This window comes from Cyanistes caeruleus, chromosome 17 (genome assembly GCF_971803275.1).
Source record: "Cyanistes caeruleus chromosome 17, bCyaCae1.hap1.1, whole genome shotgun sequence".
NCBI classification, from domain to species: Eukaryota; Metazoa; Chordata; class Aves; order Passeriformes; family Paridae; genus Cyanistes; species Cyanistes caeruleus.
In genome coordinates this window covers 12,666,425-12,692,227 of record NC_141717.1, presented here as the reverse complement: position 1 = coordinate 12,692,227, position 25,803 = coordinate 12,666,425, and the positions used below count along the sequence as shown (strand labels likewise).

Sequence of the window (25,803 nt, the reverse complement as noted above, 5' to 3'; positions counted from 1 at the left end):
TACTGGAGGATTAATTATTTAATATATGTAGATCAGTATTTTTCTTCCTCATTCCAAATATATATATATATTTGTATAAGTACACATACAGCTTTTCATCCCCCTCCTCCTATGTCTGTGCCACACACAAAAGTTACAATGGCTCAGTAAATGAGGCAGTTATGTGGTCACAGGAGAAGGTGCAGTGGCAGCACACAAGCTGTGCATTGTGCTAAAAACTGGGATATACGAGTGCTCTTGGATTCTGCACAGCTAGAATCAACTTCTCTTCTTTTTCTGTGTGTGCTTCTCAGTGCAGAGTGCAGCCAGTGCAGAGCACCATTGCTGATGCTGCTGTGAGTTAGAAGTTAGAGCACATTTCAGCCAGATAACCTTTCTGACACCTTTTCTGGCTCTCTTTCAAAGCAAACCCTGCGAAGTCGCAATGACAGCATCATGTCGACCACCCCGGAGCCTCCCGGGAACGATTCCATCATGCGGCGCTGCAAAGAGGACACCCCTCACTGCAGGTGGGTCACACGTGGGGAGCCCTGCCCTGAGCCTGATGGCACCAGGTCAAGGGAAAAAGGGCTGTAGAGGTCCTCGTGTTTGCCTCTGGTTGAAGAGGCATAGGATTAACTCAAACTTCTCAAGGCTCAGCCTCTCATCCCGCATTTTGTCCAAAGCACTCAGGAGTGTCTGACAGTGCAGCTGGGATGAGTGACACAGTGATAGCACTGCAGCACTGACTGAAATGGACAGAAACACAAACAGGATTGGAATGACTTGGCACTGATGCTGTTGGAGAAAGTGCTCTCTCTACCTCCAGACACAGCTTCAGTTTTTGCCCCTCAGCTCCATGCTGCCCACATCCCTGTTCTTTCCCCTTCTCTTAAAGCCCCCCCTTTACTCTATGAGCTGCCAAAGTAGAGCAGAGCTGCTTGCACATCTGTGAAGAGTGTAGGGGAGAAGTGGAGGAGGAAGGTGGTTTTTGAGAGTCTCAGGGTCTGTTTCTCAGCAGAGAAGGAAGAGGAGAGAGGCTTTGCCCTTGGCTTCACCTTCTGCTGCAGCTTCCACTTCTGTCAGGTCAGGGTCCCATGGACTTCCCCTGGCAGTGAAATCACATCAGCTGGTGAGTGGGAAGTTGGAGGCAGGAAGGAGAGAGACCTCTCCAGCCTCATAGTTCCTGAAAGGACACTGACCCCTTTTCTAAAAGGTTTTTTGCAATGTGATATTCAGACATGCTATGTTGGTGTGGTGTCAACAGCATCAGTGTCTGCATCAGAAATACCAGGAGACACAAATACATTCCCTAAAGGTCTCAAGCAGAAGGAGAAAATAACAGAGCAGACCAATTTAGAAGAAAGCAATATAGTTGGGAGTTTAGATCTTTATTAGATCTGTTTTTAATATCTAATCTTTATTAGAACTTTATTCAGATTTTTATGTTTTTCAAAACAAGCTTATCTTGGGCAGACTTCCAGTTCTGCCTTTCTCTCTGGATAGGTTTGCAAGACAGCTTTCCACTGAGGCCATCCTCAGCTGGTTCTCCCACATAATTTTCTAGGCTGCTGAGGATTTAAGCAGTGTTTATTTTAGTCTCCCTTAGCTTCTACTTCATTGTCCTCCAAGTCCCTTTTTATAGTGTGTTGTATTAATTCAAAATGGAGAAATGGGTTTTTTTATTAATGATTTGAATGTTTTGTGCTGCAGGTGCTTGAGAAGCCTTTGCCATGTCTGAACTTTTCAATATTTGCAGTGTATTACAGAACACAGTAGAGATTACATGGAGATTATTCATCTTGTGGATTTATTTCACTGTAACTCTGACTCTATTTTGTCCTGTGTGGTAAGGCATTGGAAGACTGAGTTGTACTGAAAGCTGAATTTTTCCCTCATATTAGATATTCTTCATGTGGAAAGAAAAGGTACTCTGGAACAGGTCTGAATGTGGGCTTACTTTGTTGAGCTGATAATCACCAAAGTCAAGAGTCTCAAGAGTCTGCCCAAACACTCCCTGTAGTTTATAACTTTATAATTAGCATGATAAATTTTTGGAACCTATTTGTGAACATAATACAGAATAATTGCTGTTTGCAAGCCAAGTTGCAGGTTTCACAGTTCATCTCTTCTTAATTTGTGTGAAAAAAAAGGTGAGATCATCATTTAATGTAGGAAAAGGTACATTATTTCCCTGCTTATGCATGGTGTAAAAATAGCTGATACTCTGCAGCCTGGCTGCAAAAATTCACCCTTCAGCTGAAGCCAAATATGAGGAATATCAGCTCCACAGGAGACCTACAAATCATTTTGAATGGGAAAAACAACAAGCTGTTATTTAAACAGCTTTGCAACCAAAGGACATGCTTTAATGAAGTCCTTCTAGTGAAGCTGACAGATCACTCACTTGACTGGACAGCCCCAATACCCCTGTAAGAGCAAAATCTTAGTGAATTTAGAGTGGTTTTAAGGCCAGCCAACCTGATCACCTTTGCCAGGAGTGGCTGTGTCACTGGGAGCTGGGCTGGGTCTAGAGCTGTGGCAGTTCCTGTGCAAAAGCCCGGAGCACTTTACCTGCAGGTACCTGAGTAGCCATGCAAGGTACCCTGAAACTGCTATAAAATGCTTCAGGTACTTTAAATCAAGCAGAGAAATTACTCATGCTGCACCTCAGTAACTTCCCTTGCAGTCCCTCTGTCCATAAGTGAACTTGTGGCTTTTTGCTCTGTAGTGGAAAGCCCCCATGGTGCAGTGCATGCATAGCAGGCATGGTGCAGCCCTGTGTCTGTGCTGAACCAAGTGTGCTGGGAGTCACACACCAGACCATCAGTCAGCAGCTTCCTCTTGTCCTCAGCAAAATCTGCATTCCCTCATTGCTCTCGGCAGTTCTTCCTTCTGAACCTTCTTGCTGCTTCCCATGCTGGCTGACACATGTCTTCTGCCCTTTTCTGTGTCTTCTCTGGACCCTCAAGGATGGATGTTACTTACTTATTTTTTCACAGCTGCCCCATTGCCTGATGCAACACCTCCAACACCTTCCTTTTTCACAGAAGTTCCTCCTTCACAGCTTAATGAAATCTACTGAAGCTGGCAATCTGCTGAAAGCTTGGAAGTGTTCAGCTTTGTCTCTCTTCCATTATCTCATGCTTTGTTTTTAATTCCAGCCTGGCTGAAGAGGACAATGACAGCTTTGGATGTGATGCTTTGGAGCTGGATGGTAAGCAAGAGGATATCATGTATAATTGAATTATGAGCTAATACATGATCAACTCCCCAGCTACAGAGACTGTCAGATAATCAGCCCTGCTCTAAGTAAATGGGACACAAAGCCTGAGAGTAAATCAAGAAAACAAAGGGTCAGTGAGAAGGGGAAAGCAGTCACTCCTGAAGAGCTAAGTGGGAAAAGGATTCGTTTTGTTGCCATGAGGGTGGTCAAACACTGGAACAGGATTGTCCAGAGAGTTTTAGTCAAACTCTTCATCCTTGGAGATACCAAAACCCAGCTGGACAAAGTCGTGAGCAATCTCCTTGAGCTGACCCTGCACTGACCTTTGACTTGACAGTCTCCAGAGGTCCCTTTCCACTTCTTGTTCTGTGAGAGTGGCATTCCTTGTGACACATCCTATGGATATTAATCATACCTCTGCGAGAAGAATTTCCTACTTCAGCTGTGTCTGGGATCAATTAAAATTCATTTTCCCCTTTTCCATCTTCGTCATTTTATCTAGGACTTGTTATAATTCTTGTTACTCTTTCCAGATGACAGTCACGACAGGCAGTCACATGGAGCTCCTTCAGTGCACTCTTCCTCTTCTTCTCATCAGTCAGAAGGCCTGGATGCCTATGAGCTTGAGCATGTCAACTCCATATTTAGAAAGTTCTCACTGGAAAGGTATTTGAGATGCCAGTTTACTTCCCTTATAGACTGAGAGGAAAGGGTGCTGTGGTAGAAACTCTCTATTTATTTATTAGTTGCTGAAGTTATAACAGCAGAAGTGATTATAGTGGCAGCAGTATAACGTTATCTTGGAGCCCTTTCATGTACTGTAAACCCGTGAAGGTCATCCTGAAAGTTCAAAAACTTCAAGGCAGACAAAATGTTCTAAAGGCTTCAATTTCTCCTTGTGATCTTGCTATCTTGCTGCAAGAGCTTGCTGAGTGGAGAGCTGTTATACACTGAGTTTTCAGAGATGCACTGGGAGCAATCCAGATGCTCTTCTCCAGGACTGATGCAGTAACGAGGAGGATTTCTTTTGGAGTCCTTAGATCCCAGTGCTTGATAATGCTAGAAGTTTATTTGTATATCTCTCATTTCTCTTGCATGCATTTAACTCAGAGTGAGATAACCAATTGTGCCTTCCTCTCATGGACACAGACCCTTCCGTCCCTCTGTCACATCCGTGGGCCACATCAGGAGCTCGTGTCACACGATCCAGCGCGTGACACTCAACGGGGACAGCCTCAACTCCGAGATCACCCTGCTCGGGGGCAATGACAAAGGCAGCTTCGTCAGCTCTGTCAAGACAGGCTCCCCTGCAGAGAAAGCTGGCCTTCGGGAGGGACACCAGATCCTCCTGGTGAGCATGAAATCGTCACCAAGCTGCACTGGGGGTCTGCCCACCCACCTGTGCTGTCCCTGGCATCCCATGAGCCAAATTCAACAGTGTTTATGCCAAGTTTCTCTTTACCTAGTTTTCCCTCCATTGCCAATGCTCCCAAACCATTTTCCTGTTTAAATGCCTCCAAGAGGAAAAAACACCCCCTCACAATTTATATTCCTGCACTTCTTACTCCCAGGGAAGCCTGGGATTGCCCAAGTGCTGCATTTCTGTTGACTGCTAGCATTCCTAATTTGAGAGAAAAAGAATTATATAATTAGGATATAATATACATCCTGATAACAAAGTGTCTGCATTGTTTAATAAGAAAAAGATCATGGCACTTTAAAAAAATGGTTTAATTGACTCAGAGATTGAACCTGCACTGGAGAGTAATATGTCTTTCATATCTAGTTGGAGGGCTGCATTAAAGGGGAAAATCAAAGTGTTCCTTTGGATACTTGCACAAAGGAAGAAGTTCACTGGACAATTCAGAGGTGCAGTGGTCCAGTAACACTCCAATATAAATCAAATCATGAAGGTAAGACCAAAAATATTTCTTATCTCAATTAGTCTCAGGGCTTTTATAGCAACTTGTCTGGAAGAGAATGACAGGACCACCATATCTTTATATTGGGATAAATCTGGAGCATGCCACTGATGTTAATTACAGCTCCTCTGTGGAACTGCTTCAGCTTTTAGCCTGGTATCTGAGGAGAAAAACAACATGTGCTTGTCAACAGGATTCTGAAAAATTTACATGGTGGCCAATAGCAACATGACTCATGAAACATGCTCTAGCTTATTTTTATGTACAGTTTTCTGCAATACAATGTGGCAAGCTGAATGATCTTTATGCAGCTGGTCGATTTAGCATTTACCTGATGGAGTTGCCCTGTTTATTACCTTTGTGGCTTTATCTTATCTTTAACATCTGGAGTTCATGTGTGGCGAACAGAATTTGATTTTAGTGTTCAGGTTCTATAATGATAATTTCAGGTTATGGATCAAAAAGTACATTCCAAAATCCATTCTTTACTGATGTGTATAAATGGGCATTCATGATTTTATGTTGGTTAGAGAATTTCAGCTGCATAGATCACGCAGGAAGTGATGCCTTTGATTTTCTTTGAAGTTTTCAGTGGTAGGAAAGACTATTGCAAATTTTTGAGCATCACTTAACTGCAGTTAAAGCATGTTATAGATTCTGGGAGTGCCAATTAGAGCTAATAATAAGGGGAATAGCTTGTCATTAAAATTGCTAGCAGAACTCACATGGTACTTAGAGGGCAGAGCTATGGCTGTGTCTGTGTCTTTGCTGAGTTCTCTGTTCTACAGGTCATGTGGCGAGTACTGAGAATGGAGTTACCTAAAAGTAGCATTATAATGAGAATATTCCCACAGAGCTGACAGCAGCAGCTTGGGCTGTCCCTGAGTCAGTGCCCCATCAGTGTCTCTGAGATGCAGGCCCATCATCTTGCTGGAGCTACTGCAAGCAGCGCTCTGGAAGTACAAACCTCTCTGAGAGGAACCTCAGGAGTTCGTGCTGTGGCTTCTCCCAGAGAGAATGCAGCAAGAGCAGAGTGTGGGATCCTGCCTCACCCCTTCCCTCCCTGCAGGGTACCGCAAGCTGCTGTCGGAGCTGGAGGAAGGGCTCATCACCTCGGGGGACTCCTTTCACATCCGCCTGAACCTGAACATCTCCAGCCAGCTGGACTGCTGCTCCCTGTCAGTGAAATGTGATGAGATCGTCCACATTCTCGACACCATGTACCAGGGCAGGTGTGAGTGGCTGTGTGCCAGGGTGGATCCCTTCACTGACAGGGACCTGGAGATGGGGACCATTCCCAGCTACAGCAGGTGAGAGTGATACTGAGTGACCATCACTGAGAACAGGCATCTAGAAACAGGGAACTTAATTACTGCTGTAAGGAAAGAGGTGTCTATGTCTTAAATTTTGAGATAGGATGTTAAATTGTAGTATGAGCTATAAAACTTAAGAATGGAGATTCCAGATGCTACCTGAAAAAATAAAAATAAAGTGGGTTGCTCAAAAAGTACCATATACAAATATTCCATGGATATTCTTTAATCCTTAACTGCACTGCAGTCCTTTGTATTGTTTCGTTCCTGCTTTTACTGCATGGTTCAGTCAGTCCTCACCGCTATTTCTATTTAATCTTTTCTGTAGGCACAGACCCATTGCAATCCAGCTTTCTTGTGAGTGGTTTCAAAATATCTTGATCTGTATGATTTTGTCCTTTTTTTCAGAGCCCAGCAACTCCTTTTGGTGAAGCTGCAGCGGTTGATGCACAGAGGAAGCAAAGACGAGCCAGAAAACTCCTACAACACCCTTCGGGCACTGCGGGTAAATATCTACAAACAAAGTCTTTTAACACCTCATACTCCCCTGCTGCTGCTTTTTCATTTTTCATTTTTAATAATAATTTTAAAGAAATTCCTGTTTACACTATCTGTAGGTTTTGATTGTGTCAGGCAATGGGCACCTTCTGTTTGCTTTAAATAATAATGTCCCTGGGAATGAACCCAGATCTGGCTCTCTATTAACCCTTCCAGCTGGGAGGGACTACACTTTAAAAGTCCAAACTCTGTTCTGTGTTTTATTTTCCATTTACCTCTCATGCTTCTTTGCCTGTAAATGTTTAATGCATCTTCATGTACACGTGAAGAAGAAGCTGTGTCCTTGCAGTTAATAATCAGAATTATTTCTCTCCTATTGTGAATAAGCCTCTAAACCACAGAGTCTGTTGTCCCACTTCAGAAAGACCTTTCTCTTCTAGTGTGGATGCTGTGGAGAGAATTGGGATTATCAGGCCTTCACACACAACAGCCCTTCTAATTTTTCATTTTCCATCATTGCAGCAATTTGATTTTTCTTTCTTTAGACCTCCAAATTCCATTTTTACATAATTAAAACTGCCTTCCTGGTGTATTAGTTACTGTAAGTTATTTTTAGAGTCTGGGAGACTTTTCATGCTGCTAAGTTTTGCAGAGACAGGTAGACAGTGCTTGTGCTTGATTTCAGTCAAGGTTAAATGTCACACATTCCTTCTGTGCTCCCAGCCCCACTGATCAAAGGGACAGACATCACTGGCAGAGGTGCTTGTGAAAGCAAAAGCTGTGCATGCTCTTTCTTGGTGCAGAAATTATCTTTTTCTTAGATGTGGAGAGCAGTCTATGAACAAAGGAATGAGAAGAGCAGTGAAAAAAGCAGTGTTTGTCAGCACAGGCCATGCAATGTCCACTGTTTGTTTAGAACATTGTATTTGGGATAGGTATCAATCACTATTCCTTTTATTGGAAATATAAAATATCTAAAAATCTTTTGTTTCTCAAATGTTATGATTGAAAAACACAAAAAAGAGGGGGAGGGAGAAAAACTCCTATGTTATTTTTACTAGAATACATTGCAGCCAGAGGAGCCTGCCCTGCAGAACGACACAAAAACCAGCCCTCGCCTATCCAGAGCAAGCTTTCTTTTGGGCCAGATTTTACAGGTAATAAAGTTCAAATCCTCAGTGCAATGTCTGAAATAGTGGATCTGAACAGTAGATATTCTCAGGCTATCCTAATTCACCCAGAAATCCCAGCTCAGGCCTAGAGGTTGTATCGGAATTTGTTCCTATCAAAAAGAGATTTAATGCATGAAGGAGAAGGATGGGTTGTGTTTTCTGTTGTGATGTGGGGTCTTTGTTTTAAAGAGCATGGCTTCCATTATGGATGTACCTTGAGGAATCCCACACATCTGCCATCAGAGGCTGAAATGTGCTTTGTTTTTACCATAAAGACAAATCCGATGGGCTGGATCAAATCTTCAAGTCTCTGAGATAGGGCTCCATCAGAAAATAGTCCTTTAATTGTGGGCCAGTGACTCTGAGCATGACAGACTGTGTGGGTACAAGATAAAGCTTTGTGAAGGAAGGTGTTTGGGAAAGGTTAGCAAATACACAGGAGGAGGAGTTAATGTTTGGATAGAGGAATAGGCAGGTGGATGAGGAAGGAAAACACAAACCCTATTTCTCATGTAAAATGACTGTTAAAAAGATGCCATTTGGGAGTTTTTAAGTCTCTCTGGTAGAGCAAAGAAGAGGCAGTTTGGGTATAACCTGTGATACATTAGTGCACATATTCTGGGTATGATGTACACATCAGTGCTTGTGCTGGTGGTAGCAGGGAGCTTTGTGAAGGGAAAAGATGCCTCTTAAGAGCAGAGAACAAAACAACAAACCCCAAAGGGGATTAACACAGGCTCTGAAACAGATCTATGATATTTAAAGAGTCTTAGAATTCAGTCCACAGATCCATGGAGTCCTGTCTTTGATAGACACAAATGATTCAGATCTCATCGGTAATGAGTGTCAGCTGATGAATACATGGGAGTATAAATAATGCAAGAAATGAGGCTCAAATCTCTCCTTATTTTGTTCACCTTTTCAGTTTGTCAGTAGGTCTGAGAACAAATACAAACGAATGAACAGCAACGAGCGGGTCCGCATTGTCACAGGCTGGCCCTCGGGCCTGGCACTGAGCTCATCCGAAGGGAAGAAGCAGCTGCCTGATAAACTGGAAGGTACAAATCTAAAATAGCTTTTACACAGCACTGACACAAAGGCCTACATAAACATCTACAGAGCAGCATGGCTGCAAAATATATCACAGGTCTTACATTTGTAGTCAACTCTGCAAAAGTTCAACAGCAATTGTAACCAAACCTGATTTTGCTAAGTGCTTGGGGCACTGAGCCTTCACAGGCAGTTTTAGAACACTGAAATGTCCTGTTTGGCTTGCAGTTCTTCCTAGGTGCTTTCTTGCCTTTTGCTCCAAAACATTTAACTTGGAGTAAGTCAAGCTAACAAGCAGAAAGTCTCCAAGCAAATGTTGAGTTGAAGAGGTTAAGAAATAATCTCTTGAAAGCAAAAGGCAGTTGAATTATTTAGTATCAGGTTGGACATCATAGTGCTGTGAGTATAGTAAAGACAACCCCAATGAAAGGGAAGGACCACATATGACTAACCATGTAATTTCTGGTTCATGTGTGCCTCCTTTCTTTTCTCCCAATATTGATGGAGAAGAACCCAGAGGATAAATGTCTTGTTCTTTGCTCAGATGTGGATTCCGAGAGTGAAATCGATAAGAGGCTCAGTCTGATCCCTTATAGCTTGGTGAGACCCATCCACTGCGAGCGCAGGCGCCCCGTGCTGTTCACCCCCACCATGCTGGCCAAGCCCTTGGTGCAGAAGCTTCTCAACTCTGGAGGTGCCCTGGAATTCAACATATGCAAGCCAGGTAATGGGATAAGAGAGGGCCATGACTGTCAGCCCTCAGTGTTGGAAATACGAACATATATATGCATGCACACGTAGGGGAATGCACATGCGAGGGCTGCTTGAGGTACTTCAAGTCACATCAGAGTGATGTGTAGCTGTAAATCCTGCTTTTTGAGACTATCTGGGATATTTGAATGTTTTTGAGACAGCCAGTACACATGGTTATGAGATTCTGTGTCTATAAATATTATCCATGTGTATGCTGTGTGGTTGCTAGGCTGCCCCTCAGAGACTGAAATGCTGTGAGTGCTCTTTCTGTTTGCATACTGTTTGCATACTGCATATCTAGGCAATGTGAAATTTTGATTAATTTGTTTCTAGTATTTGCTATTATGAGGAATATCTTCCCTAGAGCGACTTTAGGTTTCTGTCTCATCCAAGCTGTGAAGATTGTGCATTTGATCTACTGGAAAGACTGATTTTCTTCCATGCTAAGTATTTACTATTAAAGCAGTATGCAGTGCCGTGATGGCTGCAGGGCAGGATTGTATACAACCCAGCATTAAACAGAGCTGACGTTTCATTTTTACACTAATATTGAATACCCACAGCATAGTATGCAGCCTTACAGTCATGCAGACAGAGAAACTGAGAAGTTAAGTATTATAATAAATATCCCCTGTCTTGCAACATAAAACAAAAGCTTTGATGTAGAGCTGCAATTCACAAGGGGGCTGGTATCACACATTGCAACCTAAGCCAAATTTTTTTGAAACTTTAAACACAAATGTTGGAACACTAAATCCTTATTTTAGGATCCTGTACTGAAGAGGCCACCTTTTTTTAGCACTTCTCAGCATTCTCCATTGCTGAACAGTTACTATATAACATTAGGTGCTGGAATTGTATTTACTGTTTTAATTTAATGCCTTCATAGCATTGTAGTAATTGCCCAAGGACTCATTGGTGCAGGATATAGCTGAGATGCTCAGCTGTGATCAGATTAGGCTTTAATTGAATTCAATGGAAGAAATGAGGCAGCTGTTAAGACAATTCATTGCTCATCCTCCTTCCCTGAACCATCCTCACATCCCATGTAAAGTACTACTGGATACTTTTCTATGTGTTCTGCTGCTGTAAATTTGATTTTGTCCCCATCCACATCTCCTCCTAGATATTGTAACAAAGGAAGAGTTCTTAAGGAAGCAAAGGACAGAGACAGTCATCTTCAGCAGAGAGAAGAATCTGAACACATACGAGTGTATTGTACCTGCCAACATCGAGGCTGTTGCTCTCAAGGTGCTCACAGTGCTCTGTGTCCCTTCTCTGTGAACCTCTGCAATGTCTTGGATAACAGACTGGCCAATTTACAGTTGCACATTCTCTCTCCTGCCTTTCTTCAATCTCAGATTTTTATTTGTTCCCCCAAATGGTTTTTATTTGTGCACTTACTTTTCCTTTTCTTTCACATCCTCAGCCATATTCTTTTGTATTCCCCCTCATTCCCTGTGATGACCCACATAGATGCAGTTAAATATCCTTTCATTTTCTGTGCTCCATCCTTTATTCATTTCCTTTTCATATCATAAGTATATATGAATACACGAGAAAGAAATACAAGGACCTAGACAAAGGAAAGGGAAGCCTGAAACCCAGACACAGGGGTGTAAAGAACAAAGATTACAATGCCCAAGACACAGATCTGATGTCAAGTAGAGTAGATTTGATGCACAGCATGAAAAAAAAAGGAGAATTAAAGTGATGTTTTTTTGTCTCACAAGTAGTTGCAGTAGATGTTCTTTCTGAGCAAAAAGCAAGTCTGTGTGTTTGTGTCTATATGTAAAACTGGTGTTTTATCATATTCTTCATCTATAGAGCAATCCATTTCCATTTTAAACCTTTTTAGAAAGCTGTTAAGCTCAGCTGTTATTTGACTGACTAGTTTTAAAACAGTAGGAGGAGCTGGACTTTAAATGTATATTTGATTAAAAGGTTTTACATCAGTACAATGGTAAATAGAGTGCTTTCCAAATGACCCCATAAGGGATAGGTATCGTTATCTTGAGATTCCACAGCAATGAATTTTCCTTTGTGACACTGTTATGACTTTGTTTTTAGAACAAGCATTGTCTCTTGGAAGCTGGAATAAGCTGCACGAAGGATTTAATCAAAGCCAAGATATATCCTATTGTTCTCTTTATAAGAGTCTCAGAGAAAAACATCAAGAGGTTCAGGTAACATGTCAAACCTTTTGCATATTTGATATTCCGTCTTATTCAGTGAATAATTCTTGAGTCCTATAATGTTCTCACTGAGAGAAATAAAGAACCTCATCCCTCTCCATCTGCTACTTCTATGTGCACTCTTTCCTCCCATGACTCCTCCCTGAAATCTAACAACCAGAGAAAGCAGGAATTCCCCAAATCTGGCACTCTTTCACTGTCACTGGTGGCAATGAGCATTGTGGGAGGATGAGACAGAAGAAAATGTGGTTTTCTCCATGCTCAGCACTCCCACAGCATTTCTTAAGGTAATGCAAGCTGGAAGAGGAGCGCTCGTAAACACTTGCACTCTCCCTCCATTCAATCCTCTTGAATTGTTTCCCCATAGCAAATATTTCTCCTTGGGGGCAGCATGGAGGTAAGGGGATGGTAGACCTGATGTGGCTGCATTACTCACTGCTTTTATTGCTTGTAAGTAGTTACAAGAAAATAAATTCTTGATGGGACAGCTGGGACTACAGGATTAACTTAAAATGCAAGACATTTATTTTTGGTCTGCTCATTTGATACAGGAAACTGCTGCCGAAGCCGGAGACTGAGGATGAGTTTTTACGGATGTGCCGCCTGAAAGAGAAAGAACTGGAAGCACTGCCTTGCCTTTATGCCTCTGTGGAGTCAGAGGCGTGGAGCAGCATTGAGGATCTTATCCGCACAATAAAGGACAGGATCGGGGAAGAGCAGCGGAAAACCGTCTGGATAGATGAAGATCAGCTATAAAAAGCCCCAAGTAACAAGGAGCTCTTTGGTGAGGAAAGGACATATCCAGGTGGAGCAGGGGTTGACAGAAGTCTCTGGTTAGGTGCCCAGAGCTCACTCCTGTTTCACCCTTGTTGGCTGGGCACTTCCTGCTGGCAGGATGCATGTCTGGAACGGGACTGGAGCTGTGTTGAAGAGCCAGACTCTCAGATGCTGAGATCCAGGCTGTGGGGCCACCACCACAATTCCTGATCCACTGGCATTTCTTAAGGGACAGCACCTGTTTAACACATGAGGACAAAGATCTTGAGAGGGAGCTTGGGGTAATTTATTATGTTCAAAATATGGATCTCTTTTGTCTCATTGAAAACATCTGATGAGACCAAATAAATGGAATCTGAAAGGGATAAGGCACGGGGACTGGGCTCCAGGATGTGGAATTGAGATGTGCCCCACACCCCCCTGAGGTGAGATTCTGAACATACCCAGTTGAGGAAGCTGAAGGCTGGCTGGGAGCAGCAGCAACACAACTGCTGATGGCGAGAGCAGCTCTGTAGACCTGTTTCTCCACAGCCATTTTAATCAAAAGAGAAGAAAATATCTATTCCTCCTGGCATTAACTAAAATGAAAATTTTCTCTTCCTTTTGAAACCCCATTTTTATTTAACAGTTTGCAGGTTTCCTTTGTAGTCCTGGTGCTTACAGGAAACAGACTTCACTGTCCCAGTGGCACATCAGATCTTTCCAGATCTGCCAACGTTTCATTTAGTTTATCCCTGCCTCTGCATCACATTCATCTGTACATCTCTCAGGTTTTAACATTTATTTTTTTTAACTCACGGAAAATGCCACAGTGTCTTCTTCGGACAACAGGTTTCTCTGTTTCCTCACTGAAATATTTCTCTACAACATCATTGCCTGCCAACATGCCTGCTCTCGACAGGAGGGACTATTCTTAGTAGGAAAGGAGAATTTCATAAGCCAGTAATTGCTGTGAACCACTCAGTCCTTGACCCGTGTGCCGTGACTGACAGCGAGGAGACCAGCGGGCACCACGCTGTGCTGTGGCCAAGTGGGATAATGCTTCCAGAAGTGTGTGTAGAGCTGAGGAGACCATGTCCCATTTTCAAAAGCACTTAAGTCCTCAGACAGTTTAAGTTCCACTGCTCATGAGTGTGACTTAGACTCCTAAATCTCTTGAGTCTTTGAAATCTTTCCTCTCGACATTAGACGCTGTACTGAGATTGCCAAATTGATCCAATAAAACTGACCCGAATATAATGACTCGCGCAATTGCTGATCTGAAATGCAATAAAAATTGACCTACAGATGAAGAGTGGTCCATCCCATTGTCCTTAGATCCTTCATTCCTTGCCATATCCCTCTCTTTTAAGGATGCATTTAATAACAAATTTCCTTTCCTTCTGCATTCATTCCCAGTCCCCCATCTTGGTGCTGTGGACTCATGTACAGCAGCCCACAATAAAAAAAACAATCAGAATCTAAACAGAACATCTGGCCTGGTTGCCTTCACTAGATTAGCTGCTCCCTTGCCTTTACAACAAACTTCTGCTGTGGGTGTCTCTCAGGTAGACTGGGTCAGCTCATGTTGGCTTGTGGGACTATACTTTTCTTTTATGCTCTTTTTTCTTTTATGCTCTTCTCTTTTATGCACATAATTTTTTAACTAATGGAATCTTCGAGAAGTAATTTATGTCACTTTACATCTAATTGCTGCTGCTGTGTTTCTCAAGTTATTAATGTTTGAAAGAATGCTCATAGCTAGCACTTCTCAGAGAATAGCTCTTTACCTGCCCAGTGCCATCTGCTTGGACTGTGCAAGCAGGGGGATACTTCCATGTGCAATCTCTTTACAAAAAGGACAGGCTGCATACACAATTTGCAACTCCCTCCAGGGCAAAGAATAACAACCAGTTGGGGTATATATAGAACAAATTGGATGATTCTTCAGAGAATATGTAGCTCAAGCAGAAATCAGAAAGCATCAGTTGGAAGAATTAAGCCTTCCAGGAGCATTTTGCATTCATTTCTAATGTCCTGATAATGCAACCTTGTGTAACAGCTGCCCGTGGTTTGTTCCTGCCCCTCTTGTGAAAGCTTTTGAGTCCACAGCAGAGCAATGGGAGGGACTGCAGGAACATTTCTCAGCTGCTTCAGCAAAAAGTTCAGCCAGGTCAGCGTCAGATGCCTCCAGGAGCCAGCAGCTGACTGCTCACCGGGCAGCGCGTGGAGGATGTCCGTGTGCCACTGGCTGTGCCACAGGGATCGCTACCATCTGCTGGAATGGCTGCAACAGATGGCAGGTGGGGCAGAGGGGATGGTCTGTCTCAGAATGCTGGGGTTGTTTCTGCAGTGATCTCCTCTCCCCACAGCTTTATGCCTCTTTGCATGGACAAAGCTGCAGATGTGATTTGTCCCACTTCACTTTCAGCACAGGAAAGGCATATGCCAAACTCTGGAGGAGGCTCCTTTGCAGTGAGCAGAGATACTCCTCCAAAGAGCTGTTTCTCTGCCTTACTGGAGATGGCTATCTAAGGGTGAGATGAATTGCCCTCTGAACTGTCTGGGGCTTTCATAGACTACAGCCAGAAACAAGAGAATTAGCCTGGCCTTTAGCATTTAGCTCTTTGATCTGTAATTTAGGACAGCTAAACCACCTTATGGGAAAAGTGGCAGAGAACAAGAGATCTAATTATTTCTGTGAAACAAGAGAGGAATGGATACATGAAGTGGACTTTTTTTTCATGTCCAAGTGCCTCTGTAAATTCCCAGCTCTGCAGACACTACAGGGCATTGTGGTTGTCTGCTCCTGTGATGCAAAACAACCAGACCCTGTCCAGTGCAGTTCATGGCACAGCTGAGTGCTGTACCTTGCACAAACCTCATCTCTCTGTGGCTCAGTGGAAGAGGATTGAAAACTCTATTCCCTCTTGACTTTTGGGTGTGAAGTCCAAGAGCAGATCCATGGCTGTGGTGGCATTGCAAAAGGAGCCCAAAGCGGCTTCTGTCATTTACACTGGCTGGGAGGTGCCTCTGCTCTGGAGCCAAGAGCTGTCCCTCTCAACTGAAGGAAATGAACCCCTGCACCTTCTGAAATACATTCAGATCTTGAAAAGAGGCCATCATTTTCCCTGAACATCAGAGTGCCTGAATCAGTGTGGATTCCAAGTCCTGAACCAGCAGATTTGAAGTGCAGAGTCAGAATTTGGGCTGTAGATCATTGTGGTATTTCCCATTCTGCTAAATCTCCCTTGTGAGGTATCACCCTCCTCACATGCACATCCCAGATACACAAACCTGGGCTCAGCACATGTACAAAAGCTCAGCAGGCGTAGCCAGCTTCAGTAGGGGTTGTGTGGTTGAAAAACTGGGAACAGCAATTAAGAAAACAAAATGAGAATTGGAAATGTTGTAAATGTTCCCTGTAAATAGTGTCACAATGGAATCTCAATCAGATTCTCCACCCGATCTCATCAAAGATGGGACAAGTTTAATGTTGATTTATTCTTTGGTTGTTTCTGTATTTTAGATAGCACTTGATCTGAGATTTGGGGTCAATAACTGGACTTGCAGGTACCACCAAAATTCAGATGCATTCTCAAAATCAGTCTAAAGAGGGAAATTCAAGCTGCAGAGTTGAGTTGAAACTGGAGGCTGTGCTTGGACACCAGAGCTCCAGCCTGGCTGCCATGTGTGGATCCCAGGTGTGGATCCCTACCTAAGGTAAGCAACATTCATAGCACACCCCATTTTAAAATCACTCATGGCTTTTAATATAAGTCTGGGGAAATTTCTCAGCAATTTGTATTTTAAGTTAGAAAGGAGGTAACAGAAAGCTTGGAAATTGCGCTGTGTTTGGTCTGCTGCTTTTACTGTAAGAGGTGTAAAACATAGAATAATAACTGCCTTTCAAAATGGATTATTTGAAAACTACTTCTTCTTGCCTTTAAGAGCTCACAAGAGCTTGTTGGAAAATTTTTCACATGCAGATTGTTCTTCTGAAAATGTCATTGAAAAATTGCCCACTAGAAAATGCAATTGGAATTTTTTTCAATGGAATATTGTTCTGTTAGAAAATATGTTTTCATCTAAATCAAATGTCTATGGAAATTCTTCCATTCTAACATTTCATTTTTAAAAAATTTAAAGTATTTCAATAATACTGAAGTAGTCATTTTCAATATTTCACATACTTTCATTCTTTTATCTGAAAACATTTTTGGGGTTAATTTTTAATTTTTATAGGTGAAATATTTTTCAAACTCTATGTTTAAACATTTGATTTTATTGAAACACTTGTTGTATTTAATGTTTGAATACTACAAAATAATGGAAGTAATGCCTTACAGCTCTCACATGTGGTACAATATCTGTGATCACAAGAGAAAAATCAAACTGAGTCTGGCTTTGCATTTTGTTTAACTCTGCTGCTAAAATGATGTATTGTATAAGTCAGTATCATGCAGTTCAGCACATTGGGGAATTGTTGCAGGTAAAAATTTCATGCAAACTTTATTACACAGAATTGGATATTCCTTTGAATCAGAATTCTGGCTGGAGGCAAAGCTGTCAATCGGTCCGGCTGCAGCACAGACAGCTCTGGCAGCACAATTTGCAGGGGGGTAGGAACACACACAAAGCAGACTTGTGCCTACAAACTTGAAGTGGAGATAGATGCCAAAGCTGGAAAAATGCCTGTAAACCTGTTAGAGGTTTCTGTATTCTTTGTGCCAAGCTATTTTCATGGCCCAGGGTTCGAGAGCTCAGTACAAGGCTGCAGTCAGGCACTGCTGAGCCCTGGAGCTGCTCGCAGCTTCTTCAGCCCTGCCTGGGCTGGGCTGTCTAAGCAGCAGTTGTTAAACTGTTCCCTGGAGACTGGAAAAGCAAGACACAGGAGTTTAGGGCTTCTGGAAGAGCAGCATTCTAGGATTTTGCAGTTATTTGTATTGTGTATTCCAAGTCACTCAGCCTTAATCAGCTTAGACCGTGACAATGTGTTCCCCTTTGGTGCAGTTTCCATCTCCTTTGCTCTTGTTCAGCTCTGAGAATTGAACAGAACCTCACAAAGAGACACACGATATCAAACAGGAGATTGTGATTCACTGCTTGTAAGTCACTTTGTCTCCCCCCTTCCTCCCCTTCTCAGTTTCCAGAGCTGCTTGCTCTGCACCCTGTGTACCACAGGGGCTGATTCGGAGTGTGCAGCCCTGAGGTTGCTCACCAGAGCAGCACAAGGCTCAGGAATGGGTGTCAATTCCAGGAAAATTTCAATCCAACAATTCCAGGAAAACCTCCTGCTTTTCCAGACTCAACTGCAATAAAAAAAGGAGGCTCTCCCATGCATGATCAAGGCCATGTGCCTTTTGGTTTTGGAGACCAAATCCAGTGTGAATTTTGGTTCAGGCACAGTGAATAGGGGCTCTTGAGCACTGGCAGCTTGGGTGGCAGTACAGTCATTGCCTGGGACACCATCCTGGCATGGCAGGAGTGACAGTGACCCTGCTGTGCCAGTCCTGCCCACAGAGTGCCTGCAGCAGCTGGGCTGACCATTCTGCCCAGCTCTTTCCTGGGAAGAAAACCTAATCCAGCCAAGGCTGTGCTGAAAGACTGTGGCATGAGATTTCATCCATGTATTTCAGGCACTGCAGAATTCTTCCATGCTCTTAGAAATCACACTTGATATCTCTGTTAAACTCTGTCTAACCCTCAGGGACAATCCCAGACCCCAACACAGAGGAATCTTCACCCTTCTTACGGATTTTTCATTCACTCCTTGTAAATTTTGAGGCTGCAGAAGCAAACAGAAGGCCTGGCATCCCTGCAGATTTCACCTGTAGAACTGGAAATGGCTATCACTTCTTTAAGAATAAGGTGTTGTCAGTGCCTGTAGGATGCAGGAGGTGACAGAGCTGAGGGCACCTGTCACAGGGGCCAGTGGCACAGCCTGGCTCCCCTGGGCTGCACTGCTCTGTCTCACAGCTCTGGACAGGAGGGTGAGGCCATCTGGCAGCTGGATCAAGGGTCTGAGTGGGGTTTTCCTTAAGTGGTGAGATTTCTAGTTTGATTTGAGAACCTTACCAGTAAGCCAAGTTAGAACAACAGGAAGCTCATCCACCCTCCCTCCCCCACCTCCTTTTTTCTGTTCCTCTGCTGCAGAAACTGTCTGATGTTCAGATCAGAGGCTCTCCGGGGTTAAATGCATCATTAGTCACTGGAAAAAAGGGAAAAAAAGACCTTTTAAAAGCAGATGGTAGATGATAGAGAACCTGTTTGAGAGTAACTATCTACAACAGTGTGTCTGCTTCATCAGATATTAGCATCAAAAGCTGTCTGACAATTTAGCAACAAACAGCAATATTGATTTTCTTCCAAAGTGCAGATGCAGAAAGACAAAGATGGAGAGGTGGCTTTTTCAGAGGATCCCCATTATGCTTTGGAAAAGACAAGGCAGGAAAGGACCTGCAGCCCCCAGTCCCATCAGCAGGGCAGGAGCAGCCTGCAGGTGAGAGGTTCTGATGAAACACGGGAGAGATCCACTGCAGCCTTGTCAGGAGCCTGTGCAGAAGGGAGGGGCACCATCCCAGGGATGAGGAACTGGGGCTGGAGCAGGCTGCTCCCACCAGGGAAAATGGGAAGTAGAGCAAAGCAGTGGAGCTGGGATGGAATGTGGAAGAGACATGGGATGTAGCTTGCTTCCCTTGCTGTGTTCAGAGGATATGTGAATTAATTGCTGCAAAGTAATCTGAGCAGTAATAGCTACCATTCCTTCTGTCTCTCCCTCGGATACAGCAGCCATCCTGCCAAAATAGCCATTTTAACACCTTAGCATCTGGAAAAATTCCACTTGAGAACTAAGATTTCTCCTTTATCTATTGTCCAAATAATTTCTTTTTCACACATTGGTAGAAAAGCCTCCTCATGGTCAGCAGTTGGCTCTTGGAACTATTTCTTGATGACAAGTGCTGGGTATATCCAGCTCTTTGGACAACAGCTCCCTACTTCTGATTTAAATTCTCTGCAACCAGTGGTCTCACATCAATTATGTACACTGCTCCTCATCTCTGTGTCTGAAATGTCAGTGAATCTGATAATTTTTGCTCACAAAGGTGAGGAACTAACAAGGATCTCTGGCACAGCCTGCAGTGATTGCATCTACCAAGGCATTAGCAAAACAGCAAGGAGACAGAAACGGGCACTGCCACTTGCTGAAGTTCAACCCCTTGCTCAAAGAGCAGCAGTCAGAGAGCTCCTAACAGAGTGCTCAGGGAAGCAGCAGGGCACATCAGGACACTGCTCAGGAAGGGCTGCACGAGGCAATCTCCAACCATGGCCACAGGAACATTTGGAAAGAGCAGGAAAGAAATAAACACAGTAAGAAATAAAGAATAACTCATAATTAAACTGATTCACTCCTGGCAGAAACGGACACAATTCCATTAACTTTCTTTTCCATCTAAATACACACCAGAAAGAAACTAAGCTGGATATCAGCTCTGACCTAGTTGGAGTTCTTTATACTAACATTACTGTATTGTTAAAATACTGTTTTAAGAACCAATTTTGGGCTGCTGCCTTCATTTTTGCGCCCTAGAGAAAAGCAGTGGGGTAAACTTCTATTAAATGAATGTGAAAAATTGATGCCTGGTTCTAAGTGCACATTTATAAATATAACATCAAATCCAGTGGCTTGCAACAGCTCCTCTCCCAAGGATCTCTGCCCTCTGAGCCTGCCCTGTGGTGGTCGTGGTGTCTCTGACCCAGCCTCCTGGAGCAGCCCAGCACCTTCCAAACACACTGGGAATATTCAGCTTTGTCATCGTGGCCTGTCTGCAGCATTTGCTTCCCCATATCCTGGTGCTGAGGTGATTTGCTCATTATCAGATTGCTGTTTATTAATCAAAGCGGTAACAATGGGACAGAGGAGCTGGAATACAGCACAGACAGTGCTTCATTTGTTCCAATTGATTTTCCTATCACATTTTATTACTACTATTTACTTTGTGTGCCTCAGGAAGATTGAACTACACTGTGCAGTAGGGGTAGGGATTTGAATTTCTCTTCTCTTCAGCTCTTTCTATTTCTGTGGTGATAGCCAGAACAGTGGGTTCTTCCAGCAACTAAGCCATGACCTGCTCTGCTATAAAACAGCATACGGAAATTCTGTGATAATGAGACTCCACCAGTGTGTGAAGTGCTGCAGGTAAAGTCCTAGGGAAATCCATGAGAATCATGGATACTGAGCACAAATTACCTCTCCAAGATGACACCTTACAAATGCTCAGCACTGGCCAGAACCACTGCTGGAGCTGAAGCAGCTGGAAGGGACAGACCTGCAGAACAGGCACCTGTGCTTAGGCTGGGATGAGCAGGTTGTACCAGGGAGAGGTTTTGTCCTGCAGTAAAATTAATGGAGCTGACGGTGATGATGGGATTTTTCCCTGCTCCTTCCTCTCTTCTCTAATGTCTTAGGTCACTGTTCACAAGCTGCATCTTGCAGTGTCCAGCCAGCACATCTAAGCCATGAGGGCAGAGCAGATGATTCCTGTCAGGAGGTCTGTGGTGCTTTATGGAAGCTGACGTGTGGGTCAGCAGGATGACACAGGGTGGCACACGTTGTAAAATCACATTAATCATCCCTTTGCTAGTAACAGGGCTCACTGAGAACCAAAAGCAACTTTAAAACTGACTGAAAAACTATCAAAATCTGTGGTGAAGCTCCTATTTTCAGCACAGCAGGGATTTCACTCTAGAGATTTATGTGTTTGAACTATATTTACTCTGAAATTGCCCCATTCAGTGAGTACAAGAGGAAACTCATGGTTGGCTGCAACTGTAGGTGTCAGATGCAGTTGAGTGGGGAGGTGATGAGAATATATGTTTAACAAAGGCTTTGTTTTCTACACTAATTTTAGAATTAGCCTAGTTGAAGAATGAGGAGGCAGCTCTCAGGTGGTAGCACGTGTCATTAATAAAGTTCAAAACACAAACCACAGACAGTCAGCTGAGTTGAAAGTTTCCGTGGACTCTTCACTGTTACAGGAAATGTGAGAGTCCTTCAGACAGGAATTTCTTTCTTATCACGAGTTTTATCTTGCTGAGATGCTGTTTTGTAACTTATGCAGAGTTATTGAGTGTGTGCATGTGCAAACTCATGCCTGTGTCACCACCCAGCAGAATGAGTCCATGCAGAGATGTGCAACATCATCCTTTTTGGGAACATGCCATATGACATTGAGGAGAACTGCTCCTTTTTCTTTCCTTCATAGCAGGACTGCTTCTTTTGTTCCACCAGCAGAAGCTTTGGGGTTTTAGAGCTGAGTTGTATGTCCTGGCCCCTCTCTGAATACATCCATGCACTTGTCACTGGGCCAACAGTGCCTGAGTGACTTGGACCTTGCCTGATGGCTCCCTGTCCTCCTGCTGTCAATGACCTTGAGCTGCACCAAATAATTCTTTTCTCCCTGATTTTTGGGGGTTTTTTTCAGCAGCAGTGGGGGTAATTGAATGATTGTAAAATAGGCCACTGGGCCAGTAGAGGTTAAGTGAAAATGAAAATAATACCATTGACAGGAACATTTTTTGGTCACACTTAAGGTCACAGTGAGATAAAGGGATAGGAAATAGCAGCTTGAGAATTTAACATCTGCAAGCACAGCCTGAGAGTGAGGGGAGGGGGTGAGGAAGGAGGGAGGGAGGAGAATGTGCAGACACTGGTGGTGGATTTAACCAGGACTGAGTTCAGACACCTGGAGCAGACTCACTCGAGCAATATTGATCAGAGTGGAAACATTAAGTATCTCTGTTAATCTGGCACTGTTTCATTCGTGCTGCATTATTATTGTTATTAGAACCTGTGATTTACCGTGTCCAGCCTGGATCAAATTCAGCAGCTGTATTTCTCCAGGTTATTTCGCACTCTTCCTTACTGAAGTGCAGTCTGGCAGCAGAAGTTTTACATCTCTTTGAAGGAATAAGGTCTCCCTCCAGTGGTAGCAGGAAACAGCTTTGAGTCCCTAAATCAACGATGGCATGTGAGGCTGGGTAGATGAGTGTGCACCACAATAACACTTCCATGGGAAATAATTTTTTGAAGGATTTTTTGAAGACCCTTTGCTATTAGCCACTTCTTATAGCATGCTCCCAGTAGAACCCCCCTGTGTCTTTGAGAATCTCCTCTGGTCTGGAAAACCTCCTTTTAATACTATCCCTTTTAACAAAATAGTGCAAGTAGCACTGAATTCCCACTCAATTTGCCTGTTTTACTCTTTCAGTAGTAATAGTTCCTATTGCTGATTGTCAAGTTGCACATGAAATACAGGGCTGGATCCCATCACCCCATGGCATGAGGTATTCAGTGCTGTAGATATTTTGCAGAAAAAAAATCCCTTTGGATTAAGCTGTTTTCAGTTCAGAAGAGACATGTCCGAGCCCTGGTCACCTTGTAACAGAAAGCCATATGACACAAGTGCACTGGGGTGAAGAGATATTGATTTACCTTCTGTAAAATGAATGTAAAGTCAAAAGTGTGAGCATTTTTCAGCACCTCTCCATACTCTGCCTGATTGGTGTGACACTGGCTGCAAGCCCCATGTCTCAGAACTTCCACTACACATCCCACACCTTCCTGATCATCCTCCAATTGCAGATTCATATTTTGAGTTGCAAAACTTGTGTGGTCTGTGTTGTAAGCCACAAAAGCTCCCTTAGTCATCCATTTTGTGTTCCTCACTCAAGTTCTCTGTTTTTCTTCTCTCTCTCCTCACATTTCCATATCTGAAGCAAACTTCATAAACCATTTTTCTTAACCTCCCTAGGCCTTACTCTAGCACCAGCGAAAAGGTGCAATATTAAAAAAGGTATTAAAATATCAGAGTGATACCTCCAGAGTGATGGGAAGCAGTGAGAAACAGAATTCTATTGAAACCAGTATTTAATGTTAATTATCTTTTCCCTTCCAGTAGTGAATAACCACTCAGTGCTGAAATTGGAAGACTTTCTCAGAAAGGGTTCCATGGGATTATTTGATTGGAATATGTCAGTGGTGCTTATGGTTACCATTCTCCTGATTTCATGCCAGAAACAGAATGGGCAGTGATAGCTTAAGAATCAGCTAAACAGCTCCTCTTCTTCTGAGCATCATAAATGGTTTCAAGAAAACACATCTGAGCATTTTCTTTTTGAGCTCTTTCATCATCAGAACTATGATATAGAATAGCTTTATTCAGTCCTCAGTGTATCACAACTGTTTCCTACAATATGAATTTATTTTTCAAGATAAAATTTTATCTTCTCTCTTCCAGGAGAATGGATTGTCCATCCATGTATTTTGGGTTTCTGTTTGTACTTTTGCCCTGTCACACCCAAATATTCAGTGTATGTTTCTTCCTTCTTCTAGCCAACGGTATAAATTAAAATTCAATTTCATTAAAGTTGTAAGTAATCACTCTCTGGCTCTCATTAGTAATGATTCGGTGCAGGGGGATCCCGGCTGCTCCCACAACTGTAATTCAATTGGACTCATCAGCTTGTGTTCACAAATCGCTTGAGCTGCACTTTCTTCCCAAATTTATAGCATCAGCACTGTCCAGAGGTTGAATTACAGCTGCAGGTTTGATCAGGGACTGCATTATTCTGCATCTAATCCCTGCATTGTGACAGCAGTGGGGGGAGCACTGTTGTTTTACAGGAACTCTGCATTGTTCCTCTGCTTTATGTCAGGGGCTGAATTGCCTTTGGAATCAGGGAACTGTCAGCCCAAAGCTACAAGCAAACAACCAGCTCCAGATGACATGGTGTATAAATAACAAACATGGAGACACTCAAAAGCCAGCACTCCTTCTTCTGCACTCTCCTAAATTACCGGGATGGTGATTGACCACAGCCTGTGCTCCCGCATCAGCGGATGCAATCTGAATATATTGATGCTTTCTGAATATATTGTTGGAATGTGACTCCCAGCTTTTACCCAGAATGAGGAATGTTGATATTCACTGGCGGCACAAAGTCACTTCCACATTGATTAAATATTTCAGCCAGAAGCCATGTTCATGCATTCATTCACATCCAAGCCTTTCCTCTTGAGCAGTGACCTGCAGCCCACGGCAATCCTGGCAAGAAGGGCTCTGGAATGGCAGGGAGCAGGCCCTGTGCCATTTTCCACAGAGGTGAGTGCCACCCCTCAGCTGACAGCCAGGACCTTGCCTCCTGCAATGCAATGTGCCCCCAAACCCCCTTGTACCCAGGGTTTAATCCCAGAGGGATAAAGAAGCCTTTACCCCTCCTGGAAACACTGTCCTTCAGCTGGCAGAAAGGGACTGGCAGCCTTAGTTTGGAACTGATCCTTGTTAGGAGCAGAGGAAATGCCCCAGGCACATCCAACCTCAGAACAGGCCAGGGGTGAAATGGTGCATTGCCTTTGGAAGCTTCTCCTGCTTTAGCACATCTGTGTCCATGTGCTCTGACAGCACAGAGCAGAGCCACAGCCAGCGGGTATCAGTATCTACCACTCATTTAATTGACCTTTGCTGTTAAATCATTAATGGAAATCACTGAACACGGGGCAATAAGGAGGTTTCACCACTGTTCTGCTGCTTGTGGCTTCTGCTAATTTTCTGCTGTAGTTTTGCTTGTTCTAATAGCAGAATCTGTCATCTTCTAGTTTTGCACAAATCCTGGGAGGCAAATTAGAAGAGATGTGGAGCAAATTCCCGTTGACTTTAACGAGGGTTGTGGTTTTTAAAAACTACGTTAAGAAGAAAACGAAGGTTCTTTTATTTCTTTATGCAACCTTGCCATTTTTATGCGCTTTGTGGTTGGAAGGACTCTGACATGAGACAGGCTATGGGAAATGTCTGCTTTCATATAACAACTCAGAGGAGCAGCATTTGGCTGCTGGACTGCAGCTTTCAGAGAGCTGTCAGCATCACCTGTTGTGTCAGT

General features: G+C 43.4%; 1 protein-coding gene across 6 annotated transcripts in view; it reads left to right on the top strand.

Moving 5' to 3' along the window:
* CARD11 (caspase recruitment domain family member 11) overlaps positions 1 to 14,177 on the top strand; it is a 103,509-nt gene extending 89,332 nt beyond the window's left edge. For all 6 annotated transcript variants that reach the window (XM_086853634.1, XM_086853635.1, XM_086853637.1 and 3 more), the window contains 13 exons: positions 406 to 509; positions 3,144 to 3,196; positions 3,739 to 3,871; positions 4,355 to 4,556; positions 4,992 to 5,118; positions 6,197 to 6,437; positions 6,849 to 6,945; positions 8,000 to 8,095; positions 9,036 to 9,168; positions 9,705 to 9,884; positions 11,040 to 11,164; positions 11,984 to 12,099; positions 12,660 to 14,177. In XM_086853634.1, the coding sequence (XP_086709760.1) occupies positions 406 to 509; positions 3,144 to 3,196; positions 3,739 to 3,871; positions 4,355 to 4,556; positions 4,992 to 5,118; positions 6,197 to 6,437; positions 6,849 to 6,945; positions 8,000 to 8,095; positions 9,036 to 9,168; positions 9,705 to 9,884; positions 11,040 to 11,164; positions 11,984 to 12,099; positions 12,660 to 12,864 (1,812 nt within the window). In that variant the 3' untranslated portion in view covers positions 12,865 to 14,177. The remainder of the gene's footprint in view (positions 1 to 405; positions 510 to 3,143; positions 3,197 to 3,738; positions 3,872 to 4,354; positions 4,557 to 4,991; positions 5,119 to 6,196; positions 6,438 to 6,848; positions 6,946 to 7,999; positions 8,096 to 9,035; positions 9,169 to 9,704; positions 9,885 to 11,039; positions 11,165 to 11,983; positions 12,100 to 12,659) is intronic.
* The last annotated feature ends 11,626 nt before the right edge of the window (positions 14,178 to 25,803 follow it).